This window comes from Sinohyriopsis cumingii, chromosome 2 (assembly GCF_028554795.1).
Source record: "Sinohyriopsis cumingii isolate HCF-2022 chromosome 2, ASM2855479v2, whole genome shotgun sequence".
Taxonomy (NCBI): domain Eukaryota; kingdom Metazoa; phylum Mollusca; class Bivalvia; order Unionida; family Unionidae; genus Sinohyriopsis; species Sinohyriopsis cumingii.
In genome coordinates, this window is record NC_142962.1 from 136,640,049 (window position 1) to 136,663,668 (window position 23,620).

The following is a 23,620-nucleotide window of genomic DNA, read 5'->3' on the forward strand; positions in this document are numbered from 1 at the left end:
AATCACATTGTCTAGAATAAAATAAGCTTTAAAGGTTTTTCTACTGATGAAAAATAAAGCCTTCAGATCCCATTATATGAACATGTATTACGCTCCTATGTGGATATATTTTTCAGATTCTACAATGTCAGGATTAGTCATCTGTTGCAACAATGGATTTATGTTTTAATGGGTTACAATAGGCAACATAGTGCAGCATGAATGTTTTTTTAGTAAATAACAATGTTAACAGCATAAAAGTGTCAGTAGTAATAAGAGAATATTGAAGAAGTGTTTCAATTTCTTTGTTGTCATAGTTCATCTTTCACTGGAGAAAATTATTGTAAAATATTTTTCCCCATATCTTTTATCAAAATTACTGGCTTTTGCTTATGGACTTTATTGACAATAAATGCTTAGATTTGGTGATAAATGTAAAGTAGTAACAATGCAAACTTGACTGATGGCTGTAGCTTTATTTTCAATAAAATGCAAAGATTGTACAATCTGTCATTATTTTTTATCACCGTGACATGAGAAAATCACTTGCATATTATTTTGGATACAATTAAATTCATGAAAGTGCAGCTCTTTTATGCATTCTGAAACTTGAATACCTTTCAATTTACAACAAATCACAATTTCTTAGAGTAAAAATGAGAAATCAAATGCTTCACACAATTTACTAAAATTGTGTATCCTGTTACATTGAAATCCTCTGTTATTTTAAATTGAGAACTTTTTTGTACCTCTTTAAACATTGTATCATATGAAGTAAAGAAAAATATTGTCAATATTTATGTTCAGTTTTGTTAAATCTTTTCAGCAATAATAATGTGTGTGTTCCAAAATCAAATACATATAACTTTGGTTAATTGAAGATAAAAAAAGCCAAAATACTTCCTTTAACACTAAACACACATAAAAAGCAATACATCCCAAACTATAGGATGAAAAGTGACTACTCATTTTTTTACTATCCTAAAAGAAATAAAAAAGCAACAATGCAGAGTTCTAATAGAATGACTTTTTCATATGTAAGTATGGATAATTGACATTTGATAACAGTTTTGATCTTAGCTCAAAGACAACGAAATATCAGTCACATACTAGTCCTTGACTAATGAGTCACCCTCTATAAATAAAGCATTATTATTATTATTATTATTATATAAGAGGTACAAAATAATAATGTTATTGTAAAAACAAAGATGAGTCTACAGGTAGACAACAATTAGGGACAAGCTAAATATTATACAATTTAGGGATGGCAGACACAAATCACAGCATGGTTGTGCCCTCAGGGAACTCTGAGTGTTGACGATGAAATTGATTTGGTTCATCACTGAAACAAAAAATGAAAATTAAAAAATTATTAGCCATTTTATTTTTAAAAAATAATTTAACATGAAATCATCAGAAATGTTGCTTTTGCTGTTTTAGTTTTGTTTCTGTTGCTGCTATCCACTCCTACGATGATCGGATAACACATTCTTTCATAACAATGGTGAGCAAAAGATTATAAAAATAGGACTTCGGTTATCAATAAAATGTAACTCAAAAGTGTCTGTCATGAATAATATCATTGCATTACAAGTTATTCAAAGCTTGGAAGCTGTCATTTGGAATTATTCTGACTGCCTTATCAATGGGATGCTTTGAAGCTGTCATTTGGAATTATTCTGACTGCCTTATCAATGGGATGCTTTGAAGCTATCATTTGGAATTATTCTGACTGCCTTATCAATGGGATGCTTTGAAGCTGTCATTTGGAATTATTCTGACTGCCTTATCAATGGTATACTTTAAAGCTGTCATTTGGAATTATTCTGACTGCCTTATCAATGGTATGCCTTATAAATATTATTGTTGTTGTTAATGTTTCCAGTTTTATGTATGTAATCTCTTTTTTCTTGCTGCATTGGAGCTGTCTCATATTGCATATTTCCAACTACTTATGTTACATAAAGTTTTTTAGAAGATGGCAAAATAAAATCATTGTTTTTTTTATTATATGCTTAAAATTGCATACTATTTTTTCCTAAGTTGGCTGAAGGAACTAAACTGATATGGATATATACTTCAAGGCTGTTGGGAGACATTTATATGCCATATCAATCATATCCTATCCACTGACTCAGAATAAAACATATTTTTGTTGAATTCATTTTATACCATCTTGTTAACTTTATAAATATCTTAGCTTAGCAGTATGATTTTAATTCAAATCAAGTAGGGATTTTTACAAAACTGTTTGATTTGGTGCATCAATGCATGGATGTCAATGAGAAAACCTAAAAAGATGAGCAATATGGCAATGCTGAGGATCCATACCAAGCACCAGATCAATGATTAAATGGGTATGTAATAAATTTTTAAGGTTTAAGTTAGGAAAACAATAGAATATCTTATACATTAAAGATTAATCTATAATAACATTATGACTCCTTCCAAAACAGTTGTACTTACATACAAACATTTATGTACTCTATAGCTGCATTTCCATGCAAATATTTTGAAGTTGACATGGTGGCATTACACAACTTTGTGACTTTCATAATGAAGAACAACACAAAACATTTTGCCAAAAATGTACATGAGAGTAAATAAACATTAAAAGTGGGGAGGGGGGCAATCCAGGATATCCCATTCCAACCACACAGGCAGGTTTGCATATTAATGAGCTAGGGTAATTTCTGATATGTTGTACTTAATGCATTTATATCATGATGCAAAACAAAATTTAAATAATATATGCATGGTACATGGAACTGAAAGCACTGCAAAGTGTACATGATGTCCTCTTGCTATTCTAGTGTCAATATCTGATGATTTGAAATCAAACTTGTGTAATGGATTAAAAAATAACCAAAGAGTAATCACCAAGTACATAGATCACCTCTACTTTCACTAGTCTTTAATAGCCACTGTAAACATTATCATGCAGAAAATAAATTTAGACCATTTTAACCATTTTAAAGTTTAACCATTTTAAAATGTTGATATTTTAACTTTTTATTGCCATGACTAGTATCATTCTGATATGTTGTGAAACAACCTACCTGCCTACCCAACCACCTAACTAATGTGACTGGGCATACAAGATATATAAGAATTAAAAAATACATCCTATATATATCCCATCGAAATGGATGTACTAGGCTGATTGTTATGTATATTTGATTTAATTATACCTGATTTAATATATATTTATTTCAATTTAATTGTTTGTTTGTCAGTTTTAAATGTTTTATATTTTGCATTACATGCTATTGTAATGTAAATGTATTCACTAGAGATGATACTTTCCAGAAAACAGTTTGACCTTGACTGTTCATGTTAGTAAACACCAAGTGTTGACCTAGATCCTGAATTTGATACAAAATTAAATACCAACCATGTAAATAAGTTCTATTTTTATATTAAAATGATTGGTTTTTGTCAGGGCCACATTGGGTGTACGTGATTTTTGTCGCGGTTCTGGAACATGATCACGTGACACCCCTTTTGCGTTTTAGAATACGATGTAACCTTTGTTTTGGAGAGATATTCTCAGTTGGGCTTTTTTTCACACTGGAAGGTGTAATTCTTTTTTCCTGGAAAATACATGTGCTCATATGAAATTGTTGAACAAGGGCAGCTTTTATAAAAATTTATTCTAATTTCCAAAACCGGAGTGATATTTCTTGTTTTTTTAAATGCACTGTAGACTTCAACACTACAGATTACAGCATGCGTTATCGTCTTCCATCTTGAATCCTTCATTGGGACTCTAACTTGAAATCATTAGAACATTTTGTTATTAGGACTTCAAAAATTTTATTTATGGATTATTCTTGGATTTTATTCTTAAAACTATTAGTTCATATTTTTTCATTTTTACTGAATTTTTCATGGGAAATAAATTATTATCTTTTTCAAGCTTGCTGTTTTCACTCTTTCTTGTGATACTGTTTATTCAAGCCAACACACTTAACAGAAGATGATAATAACTGAATATTGGCATTTTTGCATTCATGATTTAAAATCATTGTTGTTACAACCTTAGAGTGAGCCAGAAATACATAATTAATACATCACAAATTACCTGGATTATCCACAGGTGAGGCATCACATAGAAAGTAAACTGCATGTAGTCAACTTTCCCAACTGTTATACTCATTCACATGTACAATACTCTGTTAACTTGTTGATGGTATCATAATATACAGAGTATAGACATTAAGTCACATGGAATGTTTACCATTGAATAAATATATTTATTCCCAATTCCAACTCTCTTGGTTACAGATGGCCTCTGAGTTAGGTAGGATGTATATTCGTCTGTTGTGGCTCAATCAACAGGATCATACTGAACTCATTTTAGTAAAGCTTAAAATAAATGCCACTATTATCTTCTTCAATTATCATGTTAGAAGACTGGCACAAAAACAGTACCCATGAAATGAATTTTTAAATAAACTTAAAACAAATTGTGCATGACATATAGCTCACAGAAACGTTTTGGCAAACGAATATAGAACTTTTCAAGATGCAGCCAGTCACTAAGTTAAATGATTCGAGGTATGATATTATGCATATAATATGCCCATAACTCATGCAGTCATAAGCTAAATGTAATAACTTAATCAAAGAGAGCAAGAGTTGAAAGATATGTCACAATGTGCTACTTTTCTTGTAAGAGTGCTGTATCAACAGAGTTGCATACCAGTATCAATTCTACGATTGCAGCATAACAAATCTTGAGAAATGAACATCAATCATGAAATGTAGCAAAACATATTGAAGCATAAAATATCAGTGATAGAGACCTACTACTGAAATACGAGAGTAGTTTCATGGTTGTACATAGGAGGGTATACAAAGCTATGTGATTATAAGCTAAATGCAACAACTTAACCTAAGCCAGGAAAATGTGAAATGTAGGTCAAAATGATCAACTTCATATATATATATATATATATATATATATATATATATATATATATATATATATATATATATATATATATATATATATACACACACACACACACACACACACACACATATATATATATATATAATATATATATATAATATAATATGATAGTTTGATGAGTCTATCATTAACAGACCATGCAAAATAAACTCTACAAAGTTTAATCAAGGTCTGTAATGCATCAAATATAGGTCACAGTGCACCATTAGTACTCATGAAGATGCATTCCCTCATCAAGTTTCCTGTCTCATTTAACAGTATTTGTATAGTCTGCAAACAAGACCCACAAAAACTTTACCAAAAATGTACAATTAATGTACATATTTACACCAATTTAGTGCCTCACCTGCCTCTTCTGGAAATACATGCTATAAGACCCAATAAAAATTGGTGCTGGCCTAGGTAGAAAGAATGGTTGAAATTCGGTGGGAATGCTTTTAAAGGTGCTGATGGTAATACTAACATCAGGGGTAGTGCAATAGATAATCTCTAACAATCATCTTACAATCATATCAACATTATTTATGTTTATGATCTGTGTGCTTCATTTAAGAAAAAAAAACTACTGTGTCACTGAGTGTAATGAATACTATTGCAGTTCCAGAAACTCATGGCTCTATAAAACTAAACACAGTGCAATGGTTAATTTGGTGGATTTTGGTGGCAAAACAATCATTAGAACTGTTTCAAATTTGTTTTGGGAAAACAATACAGCCTTAATCTATAGACTGTAAATTCATGTGAGTTAAAAGTCTGTTATAAATTGTGGGTCTGAGACAAAATAAATATCTTACTCGTGGAACACAGGATTTACGGCAGATGCAACATCCTCAATTCCTTCTGTATCCTCTATGATGTCTTCATCCGCTCCATAGTCAAGAGCCAGGGTATCTGTTCCCTGAATGGCCTCATCTGGTGGCACATACATCTGCAGACTCTGTAACAAGGGAGATCATTTACAGGCTCTGATGTTGCTTTGTATGTAGTAGTACTTAACCATCACAATAATAACTACATGGTGTCAATTAAAAAGTAATGTTCTAAATTATAATAACAAAGAAATCACAGCAACTTTAGGAAGACAGTAATTTTTGGGGTAAATTATGCTTCTCTAATACCTACCTCTTCACTTTACATTAGGATAACTTTCTCTGATACTTCCAAATCTAGCCCTTCCCGAAAGATGAGAAACATCTACCTGATGTTGCAATGACATATGCAGTTATTCAGCCATGTACATCAATCAAGAAACATCTTTCTATATTATGTAGGCAAAGGGAAGCAACTCTTGCAGGTTAACTCCTCTATCCACTAGGTGACCACCATTATAGTCAGATTTACCAGATATTTATTTGTGTAAAACATTATAGGATATTCACATTGCAGGGAAGGGTGGGATGTGATGGATTCTTTCTCATATGATAGGCAAGTATTGTCAGAGAACATAATTTACCAAACAATTTGCCTTCTCCATCAAATACTTTACCTGATCACATTACATCTGGAGACTATGTAAGAGGAGGAGGAAATATTCAGCATCCTACCTCTGTAATGTATCACCTAGCAGGAACATGACTGCTCCATTAAAATCTCCTAATGACAATTAGCAAAACAAGGGATAATTTGTTTTCACACATGTGCAGAACACTCATGAGGGATCCTACACTTGATTATTGTCTCCCCATCAAATGTTTTCCAGGCAACTACAGTGAAAGCATTCATGTATGAGTCAAAGCTTTCATGAATGGCGAGTGGTCACTGTCTGTGCAGCTACTACCAAACCAACAAGATTCAGTTCTTCCCTGAGCAAGCTATATCAAGCAAATGAAAGACGGAAGGCAGACTGGGCATGTCAGTTAGCTGACTCCGTTAAGCCCTGGATTGAGACATTAGATTCAAGGACAAGCTCAAGGAAGTTGCTAGTATTTCATTAACTGAAATCTTCATTATTGTATCTGGTCCTGTGAAGGTTCAGAATACATGATTTGATAACTTCCTTTTGCCAAACTGCCTTAAGATCATGCTGTGACAGGTGACTGCACTGAAACTTAAAGTGCAACTCTTGTGCCTCCTGCTAAATTCTCATCTCCTTAGATGTCCTTAACAGAGGCTTTGTAATCAAATTAGCTTTTGCAGGATGGTAAGTATGCCAATCATCTATGCAGTCTGTTTTGAAGGCTGGTGTAAAATCAAATTTAGACACCCACTGAAAATGGGACCAAATCAAAATTCAATGCTAAATATACGGTAAAATATATTAAAAAGATTCTATGAAGGACATCTTTACAGCATGACAGCAAAAGTAAAAACTAGTACATCCGGGTATAAAGATGGGTACTTAACTAGTAGAAAGTGAATTAAACTGTAAGAGTTGTTTTTGTTTGTCTGTATAATATATTGACACAAAGACGTTTTGGGTTTTTTTCTGTGAAAGCTGAAATCGAGGGTACAGCAGCAGAAAACTATCTTAAAGCAATGTGATCATGTAATGTATTTTGCAGAGAAAAACCTTTCCATAATCTGTACCAAATTCGAAATACTAAATGTTCTTTCTTTATGGAAGCTAATAAATGCTTAAAATCAGACAGAATGGATTGTTGAGCTTCTCTGATGTCTGAAACAACACTGAAACTCTGATATAGTTTTGTTAACTTAAGAAATAAAAGGAGTCTACCATTTATCATCCATCCATAGTTTAACAAAACCATTTTGTTAGTGACATGTGATAAATGTGGGAAGGGTCTGTATCATCTGTTTCAGTTTCAGGTACTGGTGTTGCTGTTGCTGCAGGGTAAGATGGCATGATGTTGTCAGTTTCCCAAACTTTTATTGCAAATATTTAGTAGCATGTTTAAGCTGTATCAGGTAAGTGTTGCTTGTGGTGATCTGGTCCAGGTGAATTGTTAATTTATTTCTTGTAAGGCCAAGATATTTCATCAGGTTTGTTTAAGTGTTTGATAAAGCTGCTTTTGTTTTTGCCATTGACATTTCATGCTATATTCTCAATTTAGCAGAGAAGCAAGAGTTCAACCTAGCAAACCTAGGAACTCTGTGTTTTCCACTTACTTTGTATCATGGCATGCTTTAGCTTAGTATTATATGGCATTTATTCAAAATTCAACTAATGTTTTCTATTCCTTGATGGCATATTTTCATTCGCCATTAAACCAAGGTTTGCTGACACACATTTAGGAATCGCTGAAACTTTTGGTATTCTATGTCATGAAGATCCTGTGAATTGGATCCAAAATGGTTTGCAGACGGACCAAAACAGTCCCCAATTTGGTTTGTTGAAATTTCATCTCTGTTCCAGCTCTTGAGGTTTGGGAGTATCACTTTTTAAGTTTACTGGAAGTTGGCCACTGCAGCCCTGTGAAGGTTGTTACCAATTTCCCAAGAAATGTCAAGTAAAAGAGATGGATCATTTTATAGGCAACGATTTTGTTTGGAAACAAAGATTTATATTTTCTTCCCTCTCTCATTGATATCTTTGCTGTCCCAATTGTGATATTCCAGAATCTGGCTTTAAATTATGTCAGTAAAATGGCCCAATCTAATATCAGAATTTAAGTGTTGCTGGAATAAACATTGGGAGAGTTCTGTGGAAGTACCATAATGGTACGTCTGCAGCTTACCTTGACTGAAGTAGATTGTTAGCATAAGCTTTTCAGTTACAGTCTACAAATGATTGAACCGAGTTTTTCAAACCTCCCAGCTCTTCTGCATTTGCTATCACAAAAGGTAATCAGTTGCTTAGTTTTTTTATTTCCATCATCAGATCCAATTATGATAGTCACTGCCATGACTCACTTGAACATAAGATATGACTATCAAAAACATCTGTAAAATCCACAGCTCATGAAACCATAACATATAGGACATTAAAGCATTATGATCAAGGCAAGGTTCTGGAAGATCTCAGTAACGTTCCTTGGCGTATAGTACCTCCATTTTATGATGTGACTAATGCTCTTGACCCAACATTTTATACAGGTGGTTAATAAATATATACCTTTGAAAACAAAGATAGTAAAACTGGACTTTCAACCTGAATGGTTGACTCAAGGCATTCTAAATGCCATGAAAATCGGTGATTATTTTAATCTGTTGATGAACAAGCACATTACAAAACATAGAGAAATAAAGTAATCAAAAAGATCAATTGGGCTAACAAAATTTACTCTAGTCAGCTTTAGAAAACAACTGTAATCAGAATTCTATGTGGAAAGTTTTTAACAAACCAGGTGCAATTAAGCGTTCCAGAAGGTCATCCAAAATCCAACAACTTAGTCAGGGAGGCCAAAGTATTGATGAGGGTGTTGAAATAGCAAATACATTCAACAAATTTTTTTGTCGGCACAACCTTCAGAATTAAAGAACCCATTGTCAAATGTAATCACAATGAATGAAGAAATGTTTGTTCAGAAAAAATTCCACCTGACACAAAATTGTTATCTTTGCTCAATCAAATGAAAATGTTTTGAAATTTTTGCAAATTATTGCAACAAGGAAATCAATAGGTCTGGATTATATTGGACCACATCTCTTGAGGACTGATGTAATTTAAGACATGGAAACTGGCAAAAGTTACCCACATTCACAAGTCTGGCAACAAAGATATCAACAACTAAAGACCCATATCTATCTTACCAACTCTGTCCAAACTACATGAAAAACATGTTTGTGGCAATCTTTTGATGTACCTATCAAACTTAACTTAATTCATAAAAACCAATCAGGGTTCAGAGAAAATCACTCATGTGAGACATCCTTGGTCTCCATGATAGATAGATAGATAGATTACTGTCTTAGATCATAGTAAATTAGTTGGATCCTAACATGTTGGTCTTTTAAAATCTTTTGACCTTGATGATTATGATATTCTTATCAACATATGGAGCATTTATCAATATGACCAACAACTGATTGGTTTACTTCATACATAACAATAAGAAAACAAATGTGTCAAAATAGATGGCATTTTTCTAAACAAGAACCAATTACATGTAGACTTCCACAGGGATCAATCCTCAGGCTCACTCCTCTTTCTCATTTTCATAAATAATCTGCCATTGCAAACAGATAACTGTATTTCATTTACTAACTCATACACAGATGTTACCACACTATCAAATTTCAAACAGCCAAAATCAGACCTCGAGGTCTCCTTTCAGATAGCCTTACTTAGAATAGATTCCTGGTGTATGGAAAATGGCATGAAAGTAAACATAGACAAGATGAAAGTATTAAATGAATACTGCCGAACTAAACAAAGTAAAATTGGAAAATAACAATTTGAATCTTCAGTTTAATGAAATTTTCTACAAATGGTTACCCATGACAAAATTATTAGGATGATCTGACAACAATTTGCAATGGAATGAACATATTTACATTATATGTCATAAAATCAATTCATTGTCTCTGTTATTTAGCAGGGCAATATCTATCCACTAAACATAGCTTAATATATTGCAAAATCTGTACAGTAATACCTCATGCATTCGCGTTTCTGGATTCGCGAATTCACGGATTCGCGAAATTTTCATTGGTACCTTCTACGTACATGTTTTCTTTATTTTATTGAATTGTACCTTCGTTATATGACTTCTGTGACATATGAAGTTTACATAGTTTACCTTATTGACAATGACAAAGAAAACGTCAGTCATTAAGTTTACAGTCCCATTCGTTACTTGGTTTTACCTTACTGTTAGTGCAAAAGAAAACGGCAGCCAATGAATTAGTACAGGGGTAATATTAGTATACATGTACCGTACTGTAAATGCACTAGTGTGGCAAATACCCATTAGGCGATACTGTACTCTATTTTTACGTCAACCATTTATTTCTCTTTTTAAGGGTAATGTATTAAGCTAACTTTTAAATGAAATTAAAGTGCTTTGGGAGCATGATTTGGGTCATATTTAGGGTTTAAACCCTAGAAATAAGCATTTATTAGCATTTTTAGTGACTCGTACCAAACATTCGCGATTCCTCCTGATCCGCAACTGGTTCTGGAACCTAACCTCGCAAATGTTCAAGGTATTACTGTATACAAACATACCTAGACTACTGTAATGTTATCTGGAGAAACACTTCTGACAAGAATATTTAAAAATTATTCCATCTGCAAAAAGAGCTTACAAACTCATCACAGATTATGCTGAAAACATCCAGCATGTTATGAAGGATATTCCAATGTTAACGAATATTTTTGAGAAAGGCTAGACTATTGCACAAAGTTCAAAGGCTAAAAAGATTGTGGTACTAATTCTGGATTTCAAGGATAGGACCAAGAAATGAGTATATGCCTATTTGCGTGTCTGTGAGCTACAAATTACAAACCTGTGTTTCATATTCTCTGAGGAAACTTGGAGGTTCTACAAACTCTGGTTGCTCATAACCGACTTGCATCCCTCTGTACTGGTTAAGATATTTTTCATATCTGTGAACAAAGTCAAAAATACATATGTTAAAATACAAAAGGTATCGATGTGCTGCATTGAGTTTAATTAGTTTTGAAGACAGCATAAAATATTTTCTCCATGGATAAAATGTTTAAAATTAACCAAGACTTTTTTATATAATGTTCAATCAACAGTATTTCTTCCAAAAATAAGCCCAGGAGGCTTGTCACATAAATATGATGAAAAGTTGGGAATAGGCTTATCACTGGACATGGCCTTATTAGATAAATGCTTATCTAAACTTTTTAAATACTGGGCATGTGGAGAATTTTTTTTATTTTATACCAAAAGTAAATCTTCTAAAATGGATTCAAAGTCAGATTTTAAGTTATGCACAACGAGCTATAATTTAATCTAAATAAAGGCTTGATATTTTGTTTCTTTAAAAAATGTTATACTAACCTAGCATGTGTGAAGATGATGACAACGAGACCAACCAAGCAGAGCAAAATTGAAATGGCTGTTATAGCAATGAGAGCTGCCCAAGGATCATCAAGCCACCATACATATGATTTGGTGATTCTGAATCGCATCTCAGAACCTTCAGCATATGGTGTACGGATTTCATCCACTTTATATTTCTCTGGTGCTAGAGCTGATACCCGATTATTGGCCAAAAATCTGAAATGAAGAGTTTGCCTCTGAAATAAAGCAGTTTCAAAAGAAAAGTATTGTCTAGTCTTGCTTATATGACATACAATTTTTAACAATAATAATAAACAATTCTTATACAATCTATTGAATGAAATAGATATTGGAATCCTAGGGGTGATGGTGGGAGTGCAGGAACATAAAGAAAAGACTAAGGAAAATTCCTGGAGGTGAGATATTTTCTCAGTTTATTTAAAGATGGATTTTGCTGAGATATGAAAAAACAAACATGTTGTACAATATAGTGTACAGTCAACAATTTCATTGCCACCCAATGTAAAAGAATGAACCATGATGCAGCAAATGCATTGCTCATCAATTGTTCCATAATAGTATAAAAGAAATGTGACAGCCATATCTATCATCTGACAAGGTTTCATCGTGAAAAATCTACTCCTACAGAACAGGTTTGCTTTTTGTTTTATTATAATGGCACTTTTAACGCATTACTGACTATATCATTCAAAGGATATGGAAGCTAAGTGCCTTTCCCAGGGACACACTAAAACAGCTGACCCAGACTGGCCTTGGAGAGTAGCAAATCCTGGACCCCTGGATTACCTCTGACCCAGGCTAGCCTTGGAGGGTAGCAAATTCTGGACCCCTGGATTACCTCCGACCCAGGCTGAACTTGGAGGGTAGCAAATTCTGGACCCCTGGATTACATCTGACCCAGGCTAGCCTTGGAGGGTAGCAAATCCTGGACCTCTGGATTACCTGACCCAGGCTGTCCTTGGAGGGTAGCAAATCCTGGACCCCTGGATTACATCTGACCCAGGCTAGCCTTGGAGGGTAGCAAATCCTGGATCCCTGGATTACATCTGACCCAGGCTAGCCTTGGAAGGTAGCAAATCCTGGACCCTGGATTACATCTGACCCAGGCTAGCCTTGGAAGGTAGCAAATCCTGGACCCCTGGATTACCTGACCCAGGCTAGCCTTGGAGGGTAGCAAATCCTGGACCCCTGGATTACATCTGACCCAGGCTAGCCTTGGAAGGTAGCAAATCCTGGACCCCTGGATTACATCTGACCCAGGCTAGCCTTGGAAGGTAGCAAATCCTGGACCCCTGGATTACCTGACCCAGGCTAGCCTTGGAGGGTAGCAAATCCTGGACCCCTGGATTACATCTGACCCAGGCTAGCCTTGGAAGGTAGCAAATCCTGGACCCCTGGATTACATCTGACCCAGGCTAGCCTTGGAAGGTAGCAAATCCTGGACCCCTGGATTACATCTGACCCAGGCTAGCCTTGGAAGGTAACAAATCCTGGACCCCTGGATTACATCTGACCCAGGCTAGCCTTGGAAGGTAGCAAATCCTGGACCCCTGGATTACATCTGACCCAGGCTAGCCTTGGAAGGTAGCAAATCCTGGACCCCTGGATTACATCTGACCCAGGCTAGCCTTGGAAGGTAGCAAATCCTGGACCCCTGGATTACATCTGACCCAGGCTAGCCTTGGAGGGCAGCAAATCCTGGACCCCTGGATTACAAGTTGATGTTCTTCTGATTGAGCTACCATTGCTTCATCCTAATGAACTGATTAAAACTGTTAGCATTAAAGGGGAACACTACTGGATTTTATATCTCACTCATTTCAAATAAGGTTGTCATGCTTTACAGGCACCTTCATAGTGTTAACATCTGCTCACAGTGGACACAATATATTAACTCTTCCTTTATTTCACTTCCTTTAATTCACTTTTCAATATAATCACTATAGAAATAGAGAACAAAATCAGATCAGGTGTGTGGTTCCTGCAGCATCCTTTAGAGACAGGTTTCTTACAAAAATAGTTTCTGAATAACTAGTCAAATAAAATGATATTGCCATCACCAGTGAATGAATGAGTCTACTTACGCTGCAATTTTGGGATCTGAGTTCTCAATAAGTGGGAAATTAGGAGGTTCCAGTTGTGATAACACAAAGACTATGTCAGTGCTGAAAAAAGAAACAAATATACTACAAAATTAATAGTCAAAACAAATTGGATCTTTACACTTGATAACAATAAGAAGTTTCACTGCATAGTTAATATTACTTTTTCCAACAATGAAAATTCTGATTCTTAACAAATAGTTCTCTTATTTATGTTCAGAAGGATTAAATCTAAAACACCTGACTTTATGTATTTTAATATTAATTTCATCATCTTCTTAGTATTAAAATGAGACTTCATAATGGTCTATAATGTAATTTATGTTCAGGGCTGAATTGGTATCAAGTTACAGTTACTCACTTCAAACCAGTTTCCGCATATATTTTCTTTACTTCTGCATAAATCTGAAAAATGTGTATAGCTACTGTAAATTCAGTTCAAATGTATCTATGGTCCATTATCATCCATCATATACTTTATACATATCATACAAATGTATTCCAAAACAATATGATACCAACTCTGTTGGCATGGCAATAATCTGTTTGTTGTCCTGTAGGATTCTTCTCCGTTCAATAGTCTCAATTATGGCAATTAAACCAGTGTCACTCTGTATTGCTCTGGAAAGGATGAACGTGTTAAATGTAAATATTACTTTAATAAAATAAAAATGTTTGAAGTTTACACAGAGACATTTGAGAGAGAGAGAGAGAGAGAGAGAGAGAGAGGAACTGAGTTATTAATACCACACTGCCAAAAAGATGCATGTTAGACTATCATGGCTATACATTAAAAGAACTGTTGTTAAAAGAGTCAGACTGACACACAAAAATATAGATACTCACTGTCTGATCCTCTCTTTGTCAACCAGGACCTGGTCAGGAGTAGAACCCTTCAGAACCAGTACAAAGCGATGCTTGTCTTCAATAAGGTTGATCTAAAGTTGCATAATATAAGCAATTAGGTCAATGCCTTTAACACTGAAACAAACTTTTTTGGGTATTTTTTCACATACTGCAGAATGATTTCTGACAACCTCAATACAGTACTCTCAGTGGTACAAATGTTACAGGCAGTAAACTCTAAAATGAAGAAAGGAATGTTTATTGCAAATTAAACTTGTCCAAGAGTGCTTACCCAATCAAAGAGTATTAGCATTAGCAACATGAACTTGGCTGAATACAGAAGAAAACTCTTTGAAAGCAATGAAATATCATCTTTTATCTATATATAATTCAGACACAGTGATGCAACTTTTACAAATTACCTTCATTTGTCCCTAGTTCATGGTTATCAATAAAAAGTAACCTGCTGGAACTGTGGGTGGGATTGATAGTAATGTTATGGTGCAAGTAGACTCAGAGAAACATACTTTAGTAAAAAAAACTTTTTCTCTGATCACATATATTATATTCAAATGTGAGACTCAGGGAAATCACACCAATGTCATAAACTGAGATCATCATACCATATCCTGAGATCAATTAGAATATGCTGACTGAATAACTAATTTTTGCCATGAAGCCAGTGTTTGAGAGATTGTCTATTTTCTGCCATAGAAGGCAATAATAAGAACTGTTGATAGGACTATTAGAGCTTTGAGTCTCTTGGGGAATTAACTGAAGAGAGAGGGCATTGTAATTGCTTTCCACTTGTCTGCAGACAATCAGTTAATGGAGACAAATCTGCTTGTGTCATTAGTCCAACTAACCAGCATCAGAAAAGAACTTGAGGTAATCCAGATCTATGGACAGGGCATGAGGCTGACTCAACTATCTATAGTTATCAGGAAGCAAATATTAGATAACATCTGAAGATAAGGGATCAACTTGAGATGAGTTGAGCCATGTCAAGACCCAAGAAAGGTCCCACTTTTAAAGAAGGTGTTTAAACTAAGCCTGTGGAGGGGTCTAAATCAGGCAACAGGTTGGAAAGATCCTTGATTTCAAATTGGGGATGGGGTCCATGAATATTCCCACTGCTAACCACACCCTGTTTCTGCCATTGGACAAGAAGTAATTAGATCAAGATCAAGGGCTCTACTGTACCAGAAATGGCAAGGACTGAATACACAGATGGCTATGACAGTATTAGTCCACCACTACATTTAAAAAGCCAAGGTGTAGAAGGAAAAATATGTTATTCAAATAGAAGTCTTGGCAATGATTGATTTGGGCATGTTTATATCTGATTGATGTATTTTGGGAACAAGTTGAAAAAAAGTTGATACGAGTTAAATCGGTTGACTGGGATGAATAAAATGCATGGAGGGGCCAACATCCATCCTAACTCTGAACAAGGGAGAGAAGCTGATTAATGTCATCCAGGAACACAACTGTTGCCATGGAGGATGCCTTGATCACACACTCTGACATCTTGGTGAAGGCAAAAGAGATGAGGTTCAAGATGAATGAAATCTGTACATTTAACTTCAGTAATTGAAGCAAACAAACTTCAGGTGAACCAGGTGTAGTTCAATATGGAAATATGCATTAGTTAGATTGAGAATGGATTATTCATTGTGCCACACAGCAGCTATACAGACCTTGCCATATCAAACTTTAGGGTGGCAGTAATCTGATTAAGTAGGCTCAAGTATATATCAGATCTGAGGCTCCTGTTTGCTTTTTGGGACTAGAAAGGGTCTGAGTAGAAACATACATGATGTGGGTGTCCAGTACCAACTATCTCCATTGCTAATTTTTATCTCAAAAGCTGTATTTCTTCTGCGAAACTTCAAGCTTCCAGGATCATTCAGGAGATAGGTCTTTAAAGGGGATGACAAAAGGGGCACCCGCTACTTAAAGTCCCCCAATGCGACCCCAAAACAGAAGGGGTCAGCTAAAACAGAGTTTAGGGCTGCAATATGATGTGGTCCATGATCAATATATACATAACTGGACTGGCCAGATGACTGGATGGACTGGAGTACATTGAGAAGCTCATGTGATGGCGTGTATAGGACTTACAAGATATAATGTCCATCAAATTCTAACTTTAGCCCCATGTCTTATTGGCATTAATGCCATGTGCGGGCAGTCAGGTAGACTTAAGCTAGTTAACATCATGTATATGGGTGACTATTGCATAGAGACAAGGAAAATAATTTGTAGAAGTTACTTCCCTTTGTTTATCTGATGCAGAGATGGTAAGACAGTTTATAGACTATTGGGGGATTTGAGAATTAGCAAAAATTTTTGTAATGTTGAAGTGATTGGGTAGTGTATCAAATCAGGAAATTTTCAAGTGCCAAATCCGGAGATATTTCCTTGGACTGCAGATCTCCTGGAAGATGAACTGTCTGTATATATGCAGAATGTGCCATTCCATAATGGTCCATAAAATAATGGTTGAATGCACATTTTAACCCCATGGACATCACAACTTGAACAATTTATTAGTGATACTATGGATTATAACATGATGCATCATACATTTTACATGCCTATCCTATCATTAGATCATACTGTCTGGCAGGCCAAGTGGCGCTTTATTGTTCCATTTTTGCAGCAATTGATGGACCAGTGATATCGTATATTTCAGACTAGCCACAATTAGGCAGCTAGTACATGAAAAGCCAGTGGGCATTTTTTGCTTGGGTACTTTGCATTTCATTACTGGCACTACTGAACCAATCCTCTAACATTTAGTGTCTGTTTCATCTGCTTTGGAATTGATGCAGAGGGCGGAAAATCTGGTTTACTATGCGTTCAACACAGTAATTTACATCAAACGTTTTTTCATCCATAAAGGTATATATGAATCAATATGTAGATTGCTTCTGACAATGCCAAAAGACAAACTGAAATTAAGCCCAAGTAAGTAAAACACATTGTTGTAAGTTTCACAGAGACAAAACATCTTCTAAGTATATGCACCAAGAAGATGCAGACTTTTCAATTATCCTAAAAGTTTATGCACACTTTTGATTTTATGATTTGCAGACTGTTAAGCTACATGAACTTTTTCTATTAGTTTAAATGGCATGATATACTGGAAAACTTGTGTCTCATTCAAGAAAATGTTTGATACTGAGATTTGATATCACTCTATTTGCAACACACGGAGAAACCAGCTTTTTTATTGTTTTTGTTCTCCATTACATTTCTAACAAAACTGTCAAGAAATGAACATACCAACCATGGAGTGTCCCATAATTTTATATTTTTGGCAATACTCACCACAACTTCAGCATTATCTCTTTCTTGTCTGCTCACATCTTTTGGGTTGTCTTGGGCCAATACATCAAATCTGAAGGTTCTGGGTGAATTATCTGCCTTATCAAATTCACCAGTTGGTACAATGACGCCATCTATAGGATTAACACTGAACTGTGCTTTTATACTAGTTGGGAATCGCTTGGTGTCATCACCCTCATGGTAGGTGATATTACCATTATCTCCAGAGTCGGCATCTGTAGCCTGTAAGACAAACAGTACACCATCAGAGGTAAAAAATGCTGCAATTGAAGCATACTGTCTTCAGACAAATAGACAATAATAGTTTCCCTTAAGTAAGAGTTTACTAAGGAAGATCATTTTTCTTTGACTTGGTGGTGTCATATTATTAATGTTTGTACATGTAATACAAGCATGTGATCAGAACTAATTTCCAAGGAACTGGATATTATCACAATTCCAGTAAGATATATAATTTTCACCCAATCTACACTTCACTCTAGGTAAAAATTGTATACAGTACCGTTTTTCAATGATGTTAGGGAAGTTTTTAAAAAATAGTTAGGGAAGTTTTTAAAAATATTTTGCTTGTACATATAAGGTTTAAAATAAGCATTTTGTTAATTTAATGACTGTTGATGTATGACAATAAAGAGATTTCTATTTTTCTTAACACATTACTTGTGCAGATTGATACAGTTAACTGAACACTGATGGGTTGGAAGAAATATATAAACAGCAGCCACAGAAGGCATGTCAGAGCATGACATCATTAAACAAAATACGTTAATGACAGTGTTTACCTGTGAGGATTTTGGTTCTGCATTTTACTTCTGCATTCAAACATAAATAGAGTGATTTTTGAAAACTTTTAAAAGGTGTTAATAGTGAAAGCCTGCATTTTGTTTTCATATATAAATGTCAATCTGATTAAAATCAGATCTCCCAGTCTTAAGTGAAGATCTAATAACAACCGCATAGGGGCATATTCTGGTGACTTATGAATTAGCCAATGGAAATGCAGCTTTTGGACATTTGAAACTGAATTAAATTGTTCGGCACACATTGATGCTTTACAACTATAATCCCAAATGCTGATAAAATTATTGATGATGGTAAGAACATAGGTTAGCAGAACATGATCCCTAAGTGGTTGCTGTAAGATCTTTACACAAGACAGTTGAGATCAGATTTTAATCAGATTGATATAAATGTATCATAAAAAATGTCTGCTGTCCTAAGATATTTAAAGATCTGTTCATTATGATCGAGAAATTAAGAGACTGGAATAGAAGGTGAGAGAAGGAAGAGAAGAAAAAGACAAATTAAAATATGGAAATATAATTCTGAATAACATTCACAAGGGCATATATATATATATATATATATATATATATATATATATATATATATATATATATATATATAAAATGGAAAAGTAGTTCAGTTCCAAAAGTGATACCACAGCAGCAATAAAGGAGGTATCACCACTGTGTACACTGTGTCAATATAAATATCTCATTTTAGTTATTATGTAATTCTTGATGCACATCATCAACAACAGTAAGAATGATAATAGGCTTGAGATTCATTTCAATACTGAAGGCAAAAAGCCAAGACCTTGACACTGTATTATTTAATATAAGCAATACAGAACATTTTGCAATTGCATAGTTTACCCTTTCCAGGACGGATACTAATCTCAACAACATGATGAGAATTCATCCTCTGACAGGGTGACTTCCAGAAAGATCTGATGTCCACCTTATATCACAGGCTCATGTGCAATAATCCTCAGTCTTTTTCTGGTTTTACACATTTCAATAGTACAAATTAAACATAAAAGAAAATTGCTATTACTTTACATATTCTTCATGAATTGGGCATTTTAATATGTTTATCATATTTATTGAGTGCTTTTGCATGCAACTCAAGTGTTTACTCCCTTAGGAGAATAAGCTCTTTTCAGAGTTGTTGGCAACTTATTTGTAGCTTTTTCATCGCCTTGCCTTTGAAGTTACCCATGCACAGTGGCATTGTGGCAACTTTTTATTAAATCTTTAACTATTTGGTTCACTTTTATTCGGCCTTTGGGTAGCTACTTAGCCTCCATATCCTTGCTCGCTCCTTAAGTGGCCTTCCTTACAATGTTTTATTGCAGTCATAAAAATTGATGTTCCTATGATTTTTGTTTTTAACTTATGGCATGAGATCTCAGTCAATGTGTCCAGTGAAGAAATTACAAACCTTTCATTTCTTATGGTCACCAAGGATAGGTATTCTTGTTTATTATTGTTGTTGTTGTTGTTGTTGTTGTAGGGTTTAACGCCATTTTTCAGCGCACGATAGGCTATACATAGCAGCCAGTATTAATGATGGAGGAAGAACTCAGGAAATACCTGGAAAGAACCACCTAGCCTCGAGAAGCTACTAGCAAGCTTTCTCACATACCCACATTGGCCAAATCCAAGACTCGAACCCATGCAGACAGAGGTGAGATGGCAGTGATCTGTAATGGAGAGCGCTTTAGACCACTCAGTCACTCAGAGCCCCTTCTTGTTTATTCATAACATTAGTATTATCACATTAGCTGCTAGATCTTTGTTATTCTTCATCTCCAGTATTCAAAATTACTTCTTGTTGATCTCATTAAGATTGAAGCATCAATTAATGTTTTGATTTTATTAATATGAGACAACTGGGAAGGGGGTAAAGTATACATTTTTAATTTGCATCGAGCTTAAGTTATACACACATCCTCACAACTTTTATACAAGAGCATTGTTCTTTTCCTTCTCAAAATTTGTCTTTATGGCAATGCCTACGTTGAGTGAGGATGTGTGGGCATAGGAAAGCTGCCTAAGACACCAACCCCACCTGCCTGGCAGATGCCAATTCTAGAAGGACAGATGGTTGTCCTTGCTGTTGTCACTGGTTAAAGGAGGTCTAGGACATCACTAAATGCAGATGGACATACTAGGAGGAAGGGAGCATCTTTCTCTTCCACAGAGTTTTCAGGGTATTCTATTTCTGTGCTCCTTGGGTCTTGGAGAAGAATTAGTAGCCTTTGGGGCAGAAGGGCAATCTAGGTCCTAGAAGAAAACAGGATCAGTCCCTTTGGAGAAAAAATGGCCCTTGAAGCCCTGGTGGCTGTTAAAACTCAGTTAGAGCTTGCTAAAATTAGGTCCAGGTTCCCTCACAAGAGAGGAAATAATAGAGCAGAGAGTAAGTACTGCACCCCATCCAAAAGGGAGAAGCAGCATTCTCTACAGGCCCACAATTCAGAGATGGTTGATTGAGTTGTGAGCTAACCAAAAGAAAGAAACAGCATTCTCACAGAGCCCAAAGCCCACTGGTGGCAATAGTTTAATACTTCCCTGTTAGAGAAGATCAATGATTCAAGCCTCTACGATCTTAGGAAGGATCCCCCTACACCTCAGAGGTGGCCAACCATCAATTGCAGATGACTGGTCACCAGTCATCAGACACCATGCAGGCAATCATCTGATGTCACTAAAGCCCTCTCAGTATGGGTATAGGGATCACGGTGGAACTACCATTTTTTCAGACTAACATTGGATTCCACTAAGGACTGCAGATGGCATTTATATGCTTGACTAGAAAAGTGAATTCAGGTCAGCATCCCCAACCCTTTTCATATAATCCCACTCAATCTCTGCAGCATGTGTGGTCATCCACTGCAGGAAAGTGATTAGTCATTTCCCTTTATGCAGCCATGTACTTGATGACCTTGGCCTCATAATAGAAACATGGTTGTTGTGATCTACGCACCATCATCCCCCTCCTGCAAAGGAAATAGAAGAACAAGTCCTCCTTCTCTTAAATGGCCCATAATAATTGAGAGTCACTCCTATCTTCCCATCAAGTCTGAGATCATGGACAGTCCCTTCACCCTGCAGGGAACACTGAACTCTGAGGCGCACCTAGTTCCCAGAGAGGTTGCACTCATGCCCCTCCAGTTTCCCCTTCTAACAAACTGGAAGTCACACAAGGGTCCTCTTACAGCTCAGATTTCTCTAGGAACAGGTTTCTACTGTCATCTGAACTGACTGTAAATTCATGATATGTTTATGGTCTGAGTACCCATGCATGCACCTGAACCCAACTCGTATATGTTCACAGATGCATCAGATTTAGGGTAAGGCACTTATCTAGAACCAGAAGGGTTAGCTCTTCAGTGTTCACAGTTCCAGGAAAAATTCCACAAGTTCTTCTAAACATCTGTACCTACACTACTCAATACACCTCTGCATCCTCAGTGATCATGGTTCAATGATCTTCTTGGCTTCCTAGCAAACCAATCCAAGACATTGCCCAAAAGGAGTAACCTTGTGTCACAGCACCAGGACTCTCTCCTGCACAAGTGCCTATAAATTCTTCCCCTTCATGCTTGGAATATCTCATGACATTTATCACACGCAAGTTTTTGAGCAAATTGCCAAGTGCATCATTTCAGTTAGGAGACACTCCATATCCAAGGTATATGATTTCAAGTGGAGAATCTTTTCAGATTGATGCAGTAGTAAACATACTAATCCTAGCTGTCATTTTAGCAGCTGTCAATTTTATTTTCTTCTTTGAACAACCCAGTTCTTTTCTAGCAACATGTTTCTTTGATAATACTTACCCAATCAAAATACTTAGGGAGAACTACTGCTACCTCACAAATCCAGCTTTCCAGGTTAAAACATTTTAGGTAAAAAGCTAAAAGTTTTCTGCCTACCTAGCTGGCAGTTAGATATAGTGATCTCCCACTGACACCTTGACTGGTGTCAAATCCAGCAAAATTGTCAGTTAATAGCTGAGTGGAAGGCATACTTACTATATGGATGTAACTGCAAGGAGGCTGGAAGGGTGTATGTATATTATGAATGTATATTATGCTTGGGTAAGTATTCTTGAAGAAACATGTTTTCTTCTTCAAATACGTTACCCATTCATAATACCTTAGGTGAATAGGTAAGAGGTGGACAGAGATACACCCCCTTACCTGACAGAGATCATCTCCATTCCACGAAGGTATGTGTGATAGCTTGTAGATAACCCAAATGGAAAATAGACTCCATATGTCAGGGAGTGGATTCAAAGGAGAACGAATTCCCTCTCATAAATCCAGTTGAAGTCATGAAGCCGTATCTTCATGGACATGTTGAATGACCCGAAAAGGTAACTTTTTGCACTACAGTTGAAGGTTCGACCAGATCATATTGAGCCTTTTAGAATGAAAGATCTTGATAACAGATGGATTAGGTATACTCCGATCTCCATCCCACAGCATGGATAATAATAGTTAGTTAACAGTTTCACTCATATTCAATGTTTGTGGCGACTATAATCCTATCTTCCTGAACTGATATACGAAGCAAATTCATTGGTGTGGGTTATTTCTAATATACGGAACAGATGACCCACTTTATCCAGGGCAAAAGTGTCTGTGTCAATACATTGCCCTTCCACTCTTT

At 35.6% G+C, this 23,620-nt stretch overlaps 1 protein-coding gene across 2 annotated transcripts in view; it reads right to left on the reverse strand.

Annotated features, from left to right (window-relative positions):
- Positions 1–435: 435 nt before the first annotated feature.
- The window catches only part of LOC149805910 (protocadherin Fat 4-like), a 274,413-nt gene continuing 251,228 nt past the window's right edge, over positions 436–23,620 (reverse strand). For both annotated transcript variants that reach the window (XM_089950674.1, XM_089950675.1), the window contains exons 66-73: positions 18,141–18,380; positions 14,805–14,896; positions 14,481–14,579; positions 13,941–14,021; positions 11,833–12,051; positions 11,309–11,408; positions 5,755–5,897; positions 436–1,324 (exon numbers count right to left, since the gene is read on the reverse strand). In XM_089950674.1, coding sequence (XP_089806800.1) covers positions 1,261–1,324; positions 5,755–5,897; positions 11,309–11,408; positions 11,833–12,051; positions 13,941–14,021; positions 14,481–14,579; positions 14,805–14,896; positions 18,141–18,380 — 1,038 coding nt within the window. In that variant the 3' untranslated portion in view covers positions 436–1,260. The remainder of the gene's footprint in view (positions 1,325–5,754; positions 5,898–11,308; positions 11,409–11,832; positions 12,052–13,940; positions 14,022–14,480; positions 14,580–14,804; positions 14,897–18,140; positions 18,381–23,620) is intronic.